The 16340-nt window shown below is 42.9% G+C and overlaps 1 protein-coding gene across 1 annotated transcript; it reads right to left on the bottom strand.

The window, feature by feature from the left end:
- Positions 1-477: 477 nt before the first annotated feature.
- XPNPEP3 (X-prolyl aminopeptidase 3) lies at positions 478-16310 on the bottom strand. Its single transcript, XM_088532795.1, has 10 exons — positions 16181-16310; positions 14542-14658; positions 11748-12155; positions 9152-9354; positions 8132-8194; positions 5349-5462; positions 3983-4068; positions 3125-3308; positions 1524-1644; positions 478-673 (listed from the first exon to the last, which is right to left on the bottom strand). The coding sequence occupies exons 1-10, from the start codon at positions 16293-16295 to the stop codon at positions 507-509; spliced, it is 1578 nt and encodes a 525-aa protein (XP_088388921.1). The 5' UTR covers positions 16296-16310; the 3' UTR covers positions 478-506.
- Positions 16311-16340: the final 30 nt, after the last annotated feature.

Below are 16340 nucleotides of genomic sequence, written 5' to 3'. Positions count from 1 at the left end.
ATCCCTTCCTTCCAAAGCCCTGCAGAAACCAAAGCTGCCTGGTGCAGCTTTGTCCTCCAAAAATAGCATTTCTCAAAGTTTCACTTTTAAAATATGACCATTGTGTAACTATGGCTAAAAAGTGAACAACAAGGCTCAGGCTCTGGCTCTCAGCAGCAGCACCCACACATGTAGAGGGACTAGGCTCTGCTGGTGGCATCAACAAAACTCATCTCTCCAAGGGCACTGGAACAGGCAGATCCACACAGCAGGGTGACAAATTCAGCCCCCACAGCAGCTCAGCACCAGTCCTAACCAAACCAGAGTGGTCGCACATACAAAGGGTTGCTTTGCTTTTCAGTCCTCATTTCCTGAGCTATTTCCATACCCCATCTCAGCCCCACAGTCTCAATGCAGCCACCAACAGCCCGCAGCACCCACAGCCTGACAACTCAGTCAGTCAGAGGGGGGCTGCGTTCCCGGAGGGCTGCGTCTCCCGAGGAGGGTGCGAGAGGCGAGGAGGGGTGTCACGAGCTGCGGCCACAGATCTGCTCAATGTGGTCAAGCTCTTTGGGGCAGTCAGCAGACAAGACGAGTGGCGCATCCTCCGTTATCACAACGTCATCCTCAATGCGCACGCCAATGCCACGGAACCTCTCCGGGGCGCTTGCATCATCCTCAGGGATGTAGATGCCTGAAAGAAGGGGAGGAATTAAAGCCCTCGCAGCATCTTACAGCAACACCTCTCCCTTACTGCATGAGAGCAGGGTTGGATTTTCAGCAACCTAAGAGACACTGACCCAGAGAAAGGTTAACAGGGAAAGCTGCCCTCTCTCCCTACAATCATGGCAGTTGGTGCACAAAAAGACTCTCAGAGTGTACAGAACTAGCATGTTAATAAAAACTATCACAATTGCAGCTGGCCTTCCTGCACTTCTTGCTCTCAGTGCTGTCTTCACAAAGATGATTTTAACAATTATCAGAATAGAGGAGAGAAGATCCAAGGATTAAATATCAGCACCCAGCTGACAGCTCCAAAGCAAGTGACAAGCAAAAAGAAAGATTCATCGTGAAAGGCCAAATTTGCAAAGAGAAGTTGTTAATGCCTATAATTGGAAACTACAGCACTCAGCAGAGACTTATACTACCAATGACTGCTAGCAATTTAGTCACAGTAATGCAGATCAGAGCACAAGTGAATTTACTTTGCTTCTCTGCACTGCAGTTGGCCTGTGCTCCTGCGGGTCAAGGGCAGGCAGTGAGTTGTGTACGTCAGTCTGCTTTCTGTGGTACTGACGCCTTTCGAGAGCTCATTCTCAAAATTTGTAACCTTGGCTGTATGTGGGTGGGAAATAATGTTTTCTAATACTGTAATGCATTTGGGAAGGAGATACCTCAAGGCTTTTTTAATGCTATAATCATTTTTGATCTCATAAGAAAGGACTTGAATGCTTTGATCTCAGGACCAGCCAACGACTCAAAGAGACACTGCTACTCTTAGCATTGCATGTTTTCAGTCCAGCTCTGAGTGCTTATCTTTTTACCTGGTTCAATGGTGATCACCATGCCTGGCTGCAGGGGGAGCGATCGGGACATATCTGGGGTATCGTGTACATCCATGCCCAAGTAATGGCCCACGTGGTGTGGACAATACTTTTGAACGGCCTGGCAAGAGATAAAACAAGTCACTGAGGTAAGGTTAGGCACAGCCCTACCTATTATTCCAATACAGAAGAAACAGAGGAATATACTTAGCAGTCTCCCTGTCATTACTACAAGGTCACCAGGAGCTGCCTTCCATTTACCAGAACTAAAGGGCCCTGACGACCAACCATACCACCTCCCTCTTCTGAGTCAATCACAGATTAACTTCCCCCTTCCTGAAAAGAACAGCTCAAGCACATTCAGTCCCTCAACATGACAGGCAAGGCTTCAGCTTTTTGCTCAGTGAACTTTGCCGCCTCAGTCTTCTCCATCCCTTAAACATCTCAGCCTTACATTGTTCCCATCAGCAGTGCGTGACAAAGGGCAGCAGCTGACACAGCTGCTATGTTATGTGGCCAAGAAGTGTCTTGTCATTCCAGAGAGGAAGCTGTGTTGATTTTACTCAGAAGCTGCAGAATTTGAATCCACTGACTCCCCTGCACCATCCTAATCCCCTCTCATTGGAAAGGAGCAGCTTGTCAGCAGTAGTCACAGAGCTAATCCCTCCCTCTGCCGCCAGGTCCCCACGTTCGCTGCGGCCGGCACTGCGGATGCGGGTCTCCTCTGGCTGTGCTGCCGCCTGCCGAGCCGAGCTACAACAGCTGCTGTTGGCAACGGGGCCACGTGCGGCCGCCCTAACCGGGGCTGCAGGGCAACGGCATCTGGCAGCAATCTGTGCTGCTACTGAAGGGTTGCTGTTCTGTCACCCAGTGCCTGCCATCCTTCCTGTGCTGGCGTCATCAATCACGCACGTTTGCCATGAGTGGGATCACAGCAACTTCTCTACCTCCACGCTAGCACTGGTTTATTTGCAGGCTCAGCTTTGAGGCAGACCAGTTCGCCAATCTGTTCAGCAAGTAGCTCTGTGAATCCCAAGGCCGGCACAAAGCAGCGCAGAAGAGGCAGCAGGTGGAAAGACAGAAGACAAGGCTGTACTTTTTGGTGACAGGGCAGATTTATGCCATGCTAAACAGATTGCACAGCTAGGACTGAGTGCCTACAATCAGCCCAGGACCTGGACTGTTGCATTAGTGGCAGCTTCCCTACATGCCTCCCTTCAGGCTGTCTCTATTTTGAAGCTGTATCTACAATAATAAGTAGCACACGCTAATGGGAATGGATCTGCAGAGCCAAACAGGAGGTTCTGAAGGATCAGAATCCTCACTCCATGCAGGACCTGTGGGGTTACTCAGACCAGTTTGTGCACTGAATGCCCACTAGGTGTTGGAACACAACTTCCAGTTTAGCTTCACCTATGAGAAATCTAGCTCATGTGCTGTGCCCAGTCCACAGCACAAATTAAAGCACAGTAAATGTGGACAACTAGAAAATTCACTTTACAGCAAACTCCTGATACAAAGTAAAACCCTAATGTTACCTAAAGAAAGAGGCAACAGTCAGTCCCAGTGAGGAAAACTTGAGTAAAAAAAGCTTCAAGTACCTTGAAGAAGTGGCTCTCATTGATGCTGCCCTTGAGGATACCCAGTTCTTTCAGTTTCTGTCCAACAAGGCTCAGCATGAGGCTGTAGATATTCTCTAGAGTGACACCTGGGGAGCAGAGGCTCAGGCAAGACTTTTGGATATCCAGGACAGCCTGGTATAGTTCTGCTTGGGGTTTAGTGAATCTGAAAAGCAGCAAGAAGAGGAACAAAGGGCATTTTTCACAATTAATTCCTCTACCCAGAAGCTGTTTTAGCAACAGACTCAGTTTGATGCAAAAAGAGGGAAAGAAAACAAAACAACTGGCTCATTATATGAAAAGCCAGGGATGCCAGGTAATACAGGAGTTAAACATGCCCTTCCATACACTGGGTAGAGGCAGGATTACTTGGCTGACATCCTAACCCTGAAGCAGAGCAAGACAAACCTACCACTGGAAAAAGGATGCACTTGAGCAAAAACACTGGCATCAAACACACAACCATAAGGACGCTATACCAGCTTATTCACCGCTGCCACAGTCACGTAGGCCAGCTGAACTCCTGCTCCCTTACACAAAACCAGAGCTAGCAACAGCTGAATGAAGACTCACAAGAGCCCTCTCTGCACTTTAAGCATACCTCAAAACCTTAAAATAGAAATAATCACACATACTCATGCAGTAATTAACGAGGCAGTAGGGAATATAGCTTCTCCTGCTCAAAGACTGGTTTATATAATTTGATTACTTTGAAGAACCACAGATTGGGACATATTAAAACTATTCACACACACAGTTTACACATGCTCACTCTTGATATGAAATCACCAATCATTTAAGAGCTTCTCAGTCCTTGAAGACCCCCTTGTGCCAGCCTACCTTCCGTTGATGGGCCATGTACGCGTGATGTCACTTACGTAGCATGAAGACTCACATCCACCATCTAGCAAGACCAGCTCACCATCCTGGAGAAGAACAGGAAAAAAAAACCCTGAGGGTAAGAGCAGCTACCAAGTTGATTTCTCTGCCTGTCAACAGGCAAGATTATATATTTATATTAGCAAAGAAACTGCAGAGACACGTATTTGTTTTGCAGAGCATCACTTAAGGTACAACTGTTTAATACAGTGTTTCAACAGACTGTTAAACAGGCTCCTCGAGTGGATTGTTAATTGGATTGTTTCTATGCAAGGCAGTCTACGACTATTTTGATTATCTAGAAAGTCTGAACTCTAGTACGCTGACATTCAAACATTTTTTACTGAAAAAACAGAAAGGTAAAAAAAAAAGAAAAAGAAAAACAGAAAAGATGATGTTTCCCTTGAGCTGCTCAGAGCTCTGAAACAGTAGCCTCTTTCATTCATGCCTGGATCTCCTACTCCAAAAGCTACACCCGAGACCCCCATACTCCTTTATCAGAGTAGAGGAGGCCTGAAGGTCGCTTTGCCTCAGCTCTTGAGAGAAGATTTGGCACCTTGGCAGGACCAAGCAGAGTTGGAGCTCTACAACCACACCAATACTCAACACCTTTGATATCACGCACATTTAGAAACACAATACACCCACTGCCACAGGAAATCTAGGGAGAAATGTCTAAGAAAGACCTTCCAAATCAGGTACTTTGTTATGCTAGTTGACAACAAAATCTGTAGGAGGCAGCACACAAAGGAAAAAAAAAAAAAAAGCAAGAGTCAAGTTTGTGGGTTTAACCTCCTACCTACCAGTTTCTGAAAAAATATTAAGAGTGATTTAGTGCAACTTTAATGGAAGCAACTGGAGATACAAGAGCATGCTTGACCTTGGACAAGAGGACAACAATGAGGTTTCTTTCTGCCAAAAGCAGCCTGTTGTATCTTTTGTACAAGCGTCTGTGCAGCTCATTTCAAGGTCTGTTAGCAAGCCAGCATCAAGAAAACACAATGCTAGCGGGAAGGCTTCACCCTGCATTGACACAGGGGAAAAAAATACACTCCACTGAAAAGCTAATCATGAATTCAGCAGCACCCTAACACTGCTCCTCAAAATTTTTAGAGATTTTTGTCAGGAAAGCTGAACATGGATTCAAATCAGTAATACAGACTTCTGAAAATAAGGCAGATATGTTAACTTACCTGCCACCCAATCTGCCTCTCTCAACAATTAATACTGTTCCTTTCCCTCCTTGCTCTGCTAGGCTGCATGAAGCCTGAAGGCTTTTCAGCTTAGCCAGAGTAGGAACCGTGTTACTGGACAGTGTAGGGCTTACCTTGATGAGCTGGTTGTTCTTCACATAGTGCAAAGTGTTGGATCTATTGCCACCAGCAACAACAGGAGGGTAGGCCAAGATGTCGGCCCCACGAGCCCGGCACTCGAATTCAAACTGAAACAACAGTTCAGAGAGGAGGAATTGAGGTGAGGTGACGGGCTGCCCTGAGGCTACTACAGCTCATGCCCTACAGCCATCACCTTAATTTTTACAACACAAAGCAAAACTGGAAGCAGGTTCATTACATGAAAGCAGCCAAATGAATTTCCAAGAACACTGATGGAAAACAAGGTGAAACTGCCTGCTTTTCAGAAGGGCCTTTTAAACCCTCAACCTGTCCCATGGAAGCTCTTTCTGGTACAAGCTGGTAAACACTGTATCAAGTGTTCATTGCGTTCTAATACATTTGTGTCATTATTTGTGCTTAAAATAATGCTCTCAGTCCCCACACATCTTCGCAAACTTTCAAAGATTCTAAGTGGTAGCACAGTATCAGCTGCAGGTTTTCTGTTGTTGTTTTGTTTAAAATTATAAAGTGCTAGCATGTAGATACTAATAGATACTAAATTGGTATCTATTTTTACGACCCTGACCAACTAGCAGTGAAGTTTAAAGTACGCCTTACCTTGATAGCAAGGAAAAAAAAAAAAAGAGCTAATTTCCCCTTCTCTGGAGATATTCAAAACCCGCTTGGACACAATCCTGTGCCCCTATGTGTGCAGGGGAGTTGGACTAGATGATCTCCAAAGGTCTCTTCCAACTTTAATGATTCTACGATTCTATGATTCTAATGAAAGCAAATCTGTCCTGCCACTATGCCACTATACTAAAGTGGTAACAACAACCCAAGATATTTACATTCCTCGTTAGTGAAATAGATGAAAGCATGAAAATGAATAAACTTACACCTATTAAATCTTTTCTATATTTAGCAAAATCATATGAGAGAGAACACCCAGAATGCCCATGTTTACTAAAGATTCCAATCACAACTTGGAATGAAAATTTGACAAGTAAAATATATTTTAATTAAAATCAATTTCTTTACAGGTTAGTACTGCCACCCATGTGAGCAAAGGCCCATCTGTGTCAGAACAGAGGGTCGAGTCCTGCTGATGTCATTGAAACAGTCACCTCCCTGCAATTCCTCACAAAATTCCCTACAGAATGTGCTGGCCAACAAAAGTTGGTCCTCATTTTGTAACTGAGAGATGTCTAGACATATTCCAATAAATACATTCTGCTTCTGAATCTACTAAGAAGCTAGAGAGAGAAGCAGGCGTTACAACTAATTTAAATTAATTCTGTATAATAAAACTGCATTATAGAATAAGTTAAAAACTGTATCTCTGGCTGTCTACCAGGATCTCTATTTCTACATAGTAGAAAAACACAGCTGTAGCAGGTGAACTAACCAACCACTACATCCCTGTCACTATTTTAACGACACTTTCTACTTTTGTACAAGGAATAATTTTGCCTTGCATATCTAAGTCATGTACAGTGACAGGAAGAGACGAATTTATTGTTTTTAACGGAAACTTTGCTTTTTCTTCTAATTCTTCTACACTTCCAGCTTTTTTTTTCTGTCATCTTTATCTCAGTGATAGCTTTTAGAATAGATAGTAGAAAACAGGCTGCGTTTTATTTAAACAGATAACAGTTTCATACACTTTACAAGAATCAACTTTTCCATAACATTGTATTAGGCAAACAGTAGATAAATGCACTGTAATGATAATTCACCATTTTTGTCAATTCTTATCAATGGTTAATTCTATCATCTACAGCAAGTTACACTTACTGCAGATATAAATAAACTCCTTGCATGCCCAAATATACAAAGATCCAAACACTCCCTGGATTCTTGAAAACTCTACTGAAAGATTAAACACAATTCAGGATTTTCCGTTTGGCGGCTGATACTCCTCCAGAGCTCTCACTCTGCTTAGGTAAGGCATACCCAAATATTGCCCCTACAACGGACTCCCAGCTCATGCAAACACAGGTGTGGTGAATTCCTCTTTCCAGCACTTTTGAAATTAGCCATTTTTGTCTCTCTCTGCCACTTATTGTCTCCTCTCCTCCTCATTCTTCCCCCCAACATGTTCTCTTTCCCTTTTCTCTCAGATCGCTACATTCTTCGACTAAGTTGTATACTCTCTTACTCCAAGCCTTCACTTAGTTTCCTGCTACCAGTTATGGGATTACCTGCTGCAACACTCAAGAGTTTTGTGAGACAATGAGGGGTGAAAAAGCAGGATTACTTTTTGGTTACTCTCTTTCTTTTTTTCCTATATGTTCCTTTAAATGCACAATAACCTTTCCTGGACCTTTGGCTTCATCTATATTGCTCGTTGGAGGAAAAGGTAACAAAAAAAGTCTCCAGGAAAGGCATTAGATCTTCAGGGGCAGAACACTGAAATTCGTAACCAGCCCCTACGTGAGAGTAAGAGTTTAATACAGGTATTAACTCCAGGGGTAGCGAAATGTTTTTTATTTATTTATCTTTTTATTACTAAAAGTCAGGATCTGCTGACATTCCTAAGCTTACGGTAAAAAATCTCCTGCAACATTCACTTAATTCAAAGCAGCTGCCCAAACAAGGCTGCAGTTCTTGGCTGAGGAGTGCTGGGGACATGTCCAAGGAACCACAAGAATTGGGTGAAGGAGAAATGTGCTACAGTGGCAGACACATTATGGGATATCTGACACTCTTAGCTTTCTGGAAAGAGAAACAACATCCAAATCTTCAGTCTCAATTCCAACCACAAAATACTCACCTTTGCATATAGAAAGGCTTCATCCACTGGGGATTTGCTGGCAAACATTGTCTCTATGAAAGCCTAAAAAAAAAAAAAAAAGAAAAAGGAAAAAATAAGCCTTTCAGTTAGTGTAGGAGCTGAATTTGAGAGAAAGAGCTTAAAAACAAACAAACAAACAAAAATCTTCTTTATTCTTTTGAGTAAACCCTAAATCAGTTGTCTCAGAGCACAGGAATCAGAGGAAACTGAAAATACACTGTGTTGTAAAGACTAGAACCAACAAAGCTCTATGAAACTTTAGGGTCTAACTGACTCCAATTCTTGAAGAAAACGATTAGATAACTGAGGCTGATTCCACGGATTAGCGTTTTACAAATTCTCTCACCTGGGAAATCTCTTTTGTCTAACAGGAGCATACTGTGCAGCTCGTCCTTCACAGAAGCACTATATGTGTCTCTCTGTGCTGCTTGGCTATTTTAATATTTAAAAAACGTAATCGCCTTTGAGATTACTTGAGAGTTGAGTTTTTTTTTTGAATTGGCCAGTAAGTTCAAAAAGTACTTGAGAAGGGATGAGGAACTGACAGATATGCAGACAGCATGTTCACAAAAATACACTTTCCTTGAAAACATCTGGATAAATGGGGGAGAAAACAGCATGCAAGAGGAAAGGGGAAGCTAGGGAAGGAGTACAAGAAAACACCCCTGTTCCTGAACAGACACTGTTCATAAGCAAAGTCAACTTGCTTGGCTTTGACCAAGCCAAGTAAGATAAGTACTTGGCAAAGCCAAGTAGCTTTGCCAGCTACTGACTTGGTTTGGCTGGAAATATGATAAGTAACACCTGGTAGTCCATTTACTCATCTTGCTGCTTCTTTTCATGTGGAGGAAGCTGGGACTGGCTAATTTTTGCCAGCCAGCAGCTAAGTAACTAACAGACTACCCCAAAGCTACTGCTCCAGTTTAGCCCACCCTATTACAACCATCCCCTTGACTGAGGGAACGCACTGACTCACTAGACAAGCACATGACCCCATACCTCTGCTGTCACCTGCCCTGCAAGCTTCATCCTTTCAATCTCTGCAGGAGATTTGATCAGCCGAAGGTTCTGCACTAGGCGTCGGATGCCCTGGACGTGGTTCTGGCTCCGAGCTTTTATCTCGGCCAAGGGCTGCAGGTAGTCAGAGTGTAGCTGTGCATGCACTGGCTTGGTCAGGTCATACCAAATCATGTTTGACTCACCTGCAAGACAAAAACAAAGTTGACACATACAAAGATAAAAGCAGAAATCTCCTGATACTGAACAGACTCACTCCTCCTAAACTAGATCAGTTGCTGCTACATTTGACAAATTCTTCTGAATCTGCAGTGTGGTTGCATACCAGACTACCTGTTGTCCCTATCACGGGATATTAATTATCCCTTCAAAACCTGGAAGATCAGTAATGCATCTTTACTTGCATGCAAATACTGTGTCTTTTTTAAATCACCATCACTGAGCTTCAATAGATAGGTTTGGTTTGTGTATCATGTAGAAAGCAGAACTTGTGTAAGACAGGCCAAATGTTGCATTGCAGTGTTGCATGTTTCGAATCCCTCCCTGGCCTGCCCTCCCAGATGCAAGGCCATTTACCTTTCACACATAACAAACCCCCCATGCAAAGTGGGGCATTCTCAGTTATGCTTCAGAGCATTTGGGGGGATGAACTGTTATTTTCAGCCATTCAGACAAGATTAACTCACAAATGTATTTACCTACCTTGAAGTCTATTTAGAACAGCAGGGTTAGTACGACATTTTCCCCCACAAAAGGGTCGTTAATGAGAATGAGTAGAAGAGCCCAGCTGAATCACAGCAAAGGTCTTTTTTTCTTTGTGACAGTAGCCATTATCAGATGCTCACAAAAAGTCTATAAAAATAGACTTTATGCCCCTTAGCAATCCTCCCTCACTTACAGATTTCTTTTCAAGGCTGCATCATCACGATTAACTGCTCTCTTCCTTGTGGTACTAACGGCTTTTAACTCCATTTACATTTTTTGACATTCCATACATCATGCGTGTTCCGCAACTTAAAATATAATTTAAAAGTGATTCATTTCATTTATTTTAAACCAGCTCCCTTATAATTTTATTCTGTATTCCCTTTGTTTATAAACTATGAAAAAGTGATTAATCATTCCTACTAATTTCCTCTATGCCTTTCATAATCATATACGTATCTCTCATACCTCACCATTTATTTTGTCAAACTTCTGGTTACCATGTATCCTCTCACAAAGCAGCTTTTCTGTAATTTCAGCATGCTTGTTGCCTTTTCTGTCTGTGCCTTTTCTATTTTCAATATATCTTTTGGTTATTAAAAAGTGAGGCAAAACAAAACCAAAAAGCCAAAACAAACAAACAAAAAACCGGAATCAGGCATGGTATTTAAGACTGCAGCATTTACTCTATTTATCTGTGTAACTCCCCAAGCACTTGCCCATTTAACATTATTGCCAACTTTCAGGTAATAAATTATAATATTAATTCAATAACGCCTTTAAGTAATCTTCATGTTTCAGGGAGTAAATCAGTATTTGGCTAACAAGGGCGAGAAGACTAACTTCCCTGTGTGGGTCATTATCAAGTTTATTTTGAAGTTCTTGCAAGTTTTCTGTGCTTCATCTGGTTCTGGCTCTGTCAGCAAAAAAAAAAAAGAGATACAGCAAAAACAGCAACAAGGTTCACCAACTTCTCATGTTCATTCTGCTGCTTAAATTTCAGATGTGCACAGTGGCACATGCATGAGCACATAGGGAATTCAGAGTAGGAAAAAAATCCTAAGATATTCAAGCATACTTTTCCATTGGTACCCCTCATGAAGCTAAAGTGGTTCTTGAATAAAAATGAAACACAACAGTGTTCAGTATATTCAAGGCAACTTTGGGAAAAGTAAGAGAGGAAATAGTTTAACATGTGATCTTTCATAGAAGAATATGATGTATGCAGCACCTAGGTAATAGGTCGTGTTTGACAGCCAGAATCTGTGGGAGAAACAGTTGTTATCGCATCGCTGCGTTTCTAAGTAAAAGTAACGCGCAGGAAAGGCACTGGACTAACGAGACTTTCCACCAACACACCAAATACAGGACAGGAGTAGCAGCACAAACCTGTAACCTGCACAGATTACCTCTAAATTAACAATTACTCTCATTAAGATTGTGTGGGGTAGAAGACGGGGAATTACTACTGGGCAGTTTAAGGTGCCTAAGTCCGGATCCTTCCTACAGTTGGTCAGTTGGCCTCTCATCAGGGCAATTCAGAGCACCTAAATAAGATCCTCCTTCCCTCCACTGATATCTCAAATACAGGCTCCTAAACCAGGCATTTAAGTTAAGATACCTATAGCTTGGTAGCACAATTGTTTCCCAGAGCTTTAACATGCTTGTCAGAGGAAAAGGAAACCCACCTCTGAGGTCAAAAAGCAAAAGCATAAAGGAGAAAACTTCCAGGTGCCTGTGTCATCCTGTGCCACTCCTTGGCACCTCCCCAGGCTCATTTCCAGGTTTGAGCTGGAGTCACAGGCCATTTCTCAAACTCTAATAGACCCTACACCCCATTCCTTGTCTCATTCCCTCCCCTGGTTTCCGTTACCTTTCAGTTTGGTTACCCAGTGCCTGAACTCCTCCACAGGGTAAGCTTCATCCACTCCTGTGAGAGCAACTGCCCCATCCGGGCCTGACCGGGGCCCGTCCCACAGCTCCCGGCTCGGATCTCTGCGGGGCACGAAGAGGATGGCCTTGTGGGAGGGCAGCGCTTTGCCGGGGAGGCTCTGCAGCACGAGGATGCTGTCAGGCTCCTGGAAGCCACACAGGTACAGAAAGTTAGTGTCCTGGTGGAAAACGTAGGGGATATCGTTGCTCATGTAGTACGTAGGATTGGAGAGCAGAATCACGGTGTGGTCCAGCCCATCCTGGCCGTGCGACTCCTTCTGGATCAGTGCCATCAGTCTGTGCCGGCGAAGAGCATATTCCACCTGGGACAATCCCGGAGTTACCTCCCCTATGGATACAGATACCCAATCAGAGAGAGAAATTCAATGCACTCATGTTATTTTACTAACCTCATGCCTGATTGCTGACTGTTCCCTAGTGTCTTTCATACACATGGCTCAATTATGTCCCTCATTAACTTCATTTTTGCTCTCTCATGCACTTCCTCGGCTTGCACCCTTATATATATCCTCACTCAATTTGCTCCTTCCGGCATGCAAAGGAAGAAATTCTATTTTAAATCAATCCAATCTTTCTGCTTTAGATTTCTGGGCAAAAGCAGAAACCACAAACCAAACAGGCACATTTAAACAAATATCCCAAGCACTGAGGGAATAAAATTCTGGCATGTATGAAAGAAAGGTATGGGGGGAAAAAAAGGCAGGGGGAAGGGGCTAGGCAAACTGAACTTTGATTATGATGAAAAATGGTGGGGTTTTTTAATGGCATCTGGACATTGAACAGAAGATTACCTCTGCAGGTTTAGCATTAATTTCATCAGATAAAGCTGGAATGTCTCTGCAAATAGACACTAAACCAACTCATAAAGTAGCTAGTTCTAAAGTATGAGGGGTGGATTGAGTGTTACAAATACCGTGGCAGATCACTCAGTCACACACAGAGGTTGTCCTTGCTCAGACTAACCAGTCCTGGGATTCCAGGCAGGAAGAAATCACAACTTCCAGGCTGGTGTCACTCTGATCAAGAGAAGGAATCTTCTCTAGGGCAGATTTAGCTGCTCTCAATAAGAGTTTTCAATTAGGAGTTTTCTGAATGTAAATACTGTAATTTCTAAGGAGCCTATCTAAACAAATACTCTTAGTATGGCTTCTATTGCTCCTGCCACAAAAAGGTGCAGAGATCAGGAAGCTAACAGGAACTGCACTGAAGGCGAAAGAAGAGCCAACTGCAACCTGAGTATGTACTTTAAAATATAATCACACTTCATCTAAACTATGATCTAAATGAATGCCGTAATCTGTACTGTGCCTAATATCCTATTTTGATATAATTGCTTTTTTATACTGCTAACTTCTACTTTCACAATCTTTTCTTCCTATTTAGCATGTTTAGACAGGAACAATTCTAGAATTAAATTTGAAATTTTATTTGTACTGTAAGCAGATTCTTTAAATAACTGTTTTCTAAATTAAAATATTGAATGGGAGGGGGTTCTATTCAGATTTTTTCTCTCACAAAAGAGAATTAAAGAAAAAAGTTTATCTAAAAAATTGTTGTATTTGCTTTAAATTCTACATCTTTTCAGCAACATACCTATTCAGCAACAGGACCTATTTGGCTTAAGAGTATTTGTTTTAAACCTTTGGTCTAGAAATTACATAAAACTTAGGAATTGCTTCATGGCAGTTCTGCCATAGCACACTGCAAATGTCCTGCGCTCCACTGAATTCCAGTCCCATTTCTATCTACCGCAAACAGTCCAGTCATGTTTAGAAGTTGTAATAGAGTGAAATATGGGACTCTCATTTGCCTTCCAACTCTGAGACATGTAAACTCTCTTTGCCTTAAGGGCAGTTTCTTTTTTCTAACAGTAATTGTGGTAAGACAATGCCTTACTGTTTTAAAGAAAACAGCTCTTGGCTATTAAATAGAAAATTACTAGCTAGAATTAATTCCACTATTTCAGTTGTGAGTAGATTTTAAATACTAGCCTCATCTACCATGACACTTGCCTAGTGCAACAGGATCTAATATTGAAGTTAGCCAAGGTTTGAGCAGAATAGCAGTTCTAACAACTTTTTGAGGTTCCTTCTGACTTGAATTATGCTACAATATATAAACATACATATGCATATAGAGAGAGATATATGCATGTGTGTCTGCATGCATGCACACACACACATCTATTCTCTCTGTATATGTAACTGCAGAAAAAAAAACAGATTTTTTTTCTAGACTAATTCTTGCAAATATTTTTTATTTATTTATTTATATTAGATCACTGTTACCGCTCCATTTTTTTTTCTGAATTGCACCTTTCTAACTCACAAGATGTACATGAAGCTCTCTGTAGTTCACCTTACACAGAAGAATCTTCCCTAACATAAATCATCCTATACTTGCAGGGCAATTAGTTTAAAAGATGTCACTGCCCCAAAATATCCGCAGTACTTTAACCAGTGACACAGAACACTCCTTGGGAAAAGGGTAAAAACCCAACATGCAAGTCAAAATCCTGTTTTTTGAATCGGTATCACCTCAGACTGGGAAAATAACTACTAAATATAGTTATAATCTAACAAAGCTAATTATAACCAGATGAAATAATAGACACCTCGGTGATGCTGCAAATCAATACTCTGTCCTAGACAATATCTCAGAGGGAAAAAAAAAAAAAAGGAAGAAAGAAATAATATCAAAGACTTAAAGTTAACCTGGTTTGAGAAGGTGCGGGTGTGTGAAGGGGCTGGGCTGACCCAAGTACCGGTTTGGGATCTTCTTCTGCTGGACAGGCTGAAGGGAAAATCGACGGAAAGCCCATGACTTGCAGACTAGAGGAAAAGAAACGCATCATGTCAAGGTAAAAGACTTTTCCAAATACCAAATCACAGATCTATACCACATTTATCTGACTCCTAATAGCATTTACTCAACCTCTATCACAATATTCCTCCTTAATTTTTCAGCTTGTTGCACGTTCATTTGCTCACTGTACACAACTCAACTAATGATCAAATATCTGTAAAATAGATAAAAGAAATCAACATACTTTAACACTGAAAAAAACAGCTAGGAAGCCCAGAGAGCTCTCCCTTGCTTCCCTCGGGGGAAGCAAGGGCCTGAAGCACCACAATCACCCAGGCCACCTGCGTATCAGCATGTCTTATTACACCCTCCAAAGGCATCTAACAAACAGTGTTTAAAGCCTTCCTGTAAAAAAAAAATTAAAAAAATCTAAAAATGCCACAAAGAAACCATCAAATACCATAGCTTTTACAGCAACATAAAGTTTTTTTGGAAGGAAAGATACTCAAGATTTCCCACTTTGTTGTGCATCTAGCTTACTGGCAGATACCTTAGCCAAACTGGAAACAATTCCTAGGGAGCAGGGTTATGCATCCCATTTCCAATCCCACAAACCAGTTTTGCACAAGAAGTGTGCACTGAGAAGCTGAGGGAGGGCACAATAGGACATAAGATAAAATTAAATATCATTAAATATGTTTCCAATATTAATATATTCCCAACTCTGGATTTCTCAGCCACACTTGCAACTGAAGTACTGCTTGTGTCTACACACAAACTATCAAACACATGGAGGAAGATGCTAATCAGCTTCCTAGTATCTAAGAGGTGATGTTTTGGAGACTTATCGTTTTTTATGTCACTTCATCTTATGGCAGGCACATGGCAATTTCTGCTGCTGTGGCACAGTACTGAATTCTCAGTAGAAGCAATATTCTCTTCTTCAAAGGCATAAGCAAATGTAAAGCTGTAACACTCGGACATAAGCCAAACAGCTGCCCACCTGTCAGGAACCTGGGCTAAGTATGTACATGCAGAGACTATGTTTTCTGAGGAAACCAACATGATGATCTACTGCACACAGATTATTATGCAGGCTATGTGGTTGTCATAGCTTAAAACATACCATCTGTTTCAGTAGGTGATGTCTGACTGGCCTAACAGTGAGGAAATTTAAGTGCTTATGTTTAATTACAGCTTCTGGTGTGGTCTGAGCTGAGACAGTTTTCCCCGTCCCCACCTATCTACGACGGGGACACCTCGCATCTTAGGTACGTCCTACCAGAGTGCACACTGGCACCGAATAAAGCGGGGTTTTGAACACAGCGGGAAGCTTTCCAGGCTGTCGCTTTATTAGTAGCACTTTTCAACTAGCCACTCTTGCCGCCGGCTTATCCACGGCCGGAGCCGCGAGGCAGCCCCGGCACCCAGCGCCAGGCCGCGAGGCGCACGACGCCGGCGCGGCAGGGCGAGGGGCTCCGCACGGCGGTAACGCTCCGCGCGAGGGCGGCGCCGAGGTGAAGCGAGCGGGGAGCACGGGAGTCTGACCTGGGAAGCCGCGCCGACCCCTCGCCGCCGGGACGAGCCTCTGCGCCGCCCGGCGCCACATGGCCCCGACCGACCCCCCCCTGCTGCGGTGCCTTCCGCCAGCGCCTGACGCCATCGGCCGGCGCCTCCCCGCCCGCCGCCAATGAGCGGCGCGGCGCGG

This window comes from Tinamus guttatus, unplaced genomic scaffold (genome assembly GCF_059628265.1).
Source record: "Tinamus guttatus ecotype Peru unplaced genomic scaffold, ASM5962826v1 Tinamus_guttatus_pri_ptg000472l, whole genome shotgun sequence".
Lineage (NCBI taxonomy): Eukaryota > Metazoa > Chordata > Aves > Tinamiformes > Tinamidae > Tinamus > Tinamus guttatus.
Note: the sequence above shows the minus strand (reverse complement) of the source record. Positions and strands in the feature narration are given on the sequence as shown.

What these genes read in the sequence shown, in the direction of transcription:
- XPNPEP3 (XM_088532795.1), bottom strand. Translation starts at nt 16,295, where the DNA reads ATGGCGTCAGGCGCTGGCGGAAGGCACCGCAGCAGGGGGGGGTCGGTC. An exon ending in GGGTCGGCGCGGCTTCCCAG is followed by an intron (nt 14,659 to 16,180) that starts GTCAGACTCCCG and finishes CTTTTCCTCTAG; the next exon opens with TCTGCAAGTCATGGGCTTTC. An exon ending in CCCGCACCTTCTCAAACCAG is followed by an intron (nt 12,156 to 14,541) that starts GTTAACTTTAAG and finishes CTGTATCCATAG; the next exon opens with GGGAGGTAACTCCGGGATTG.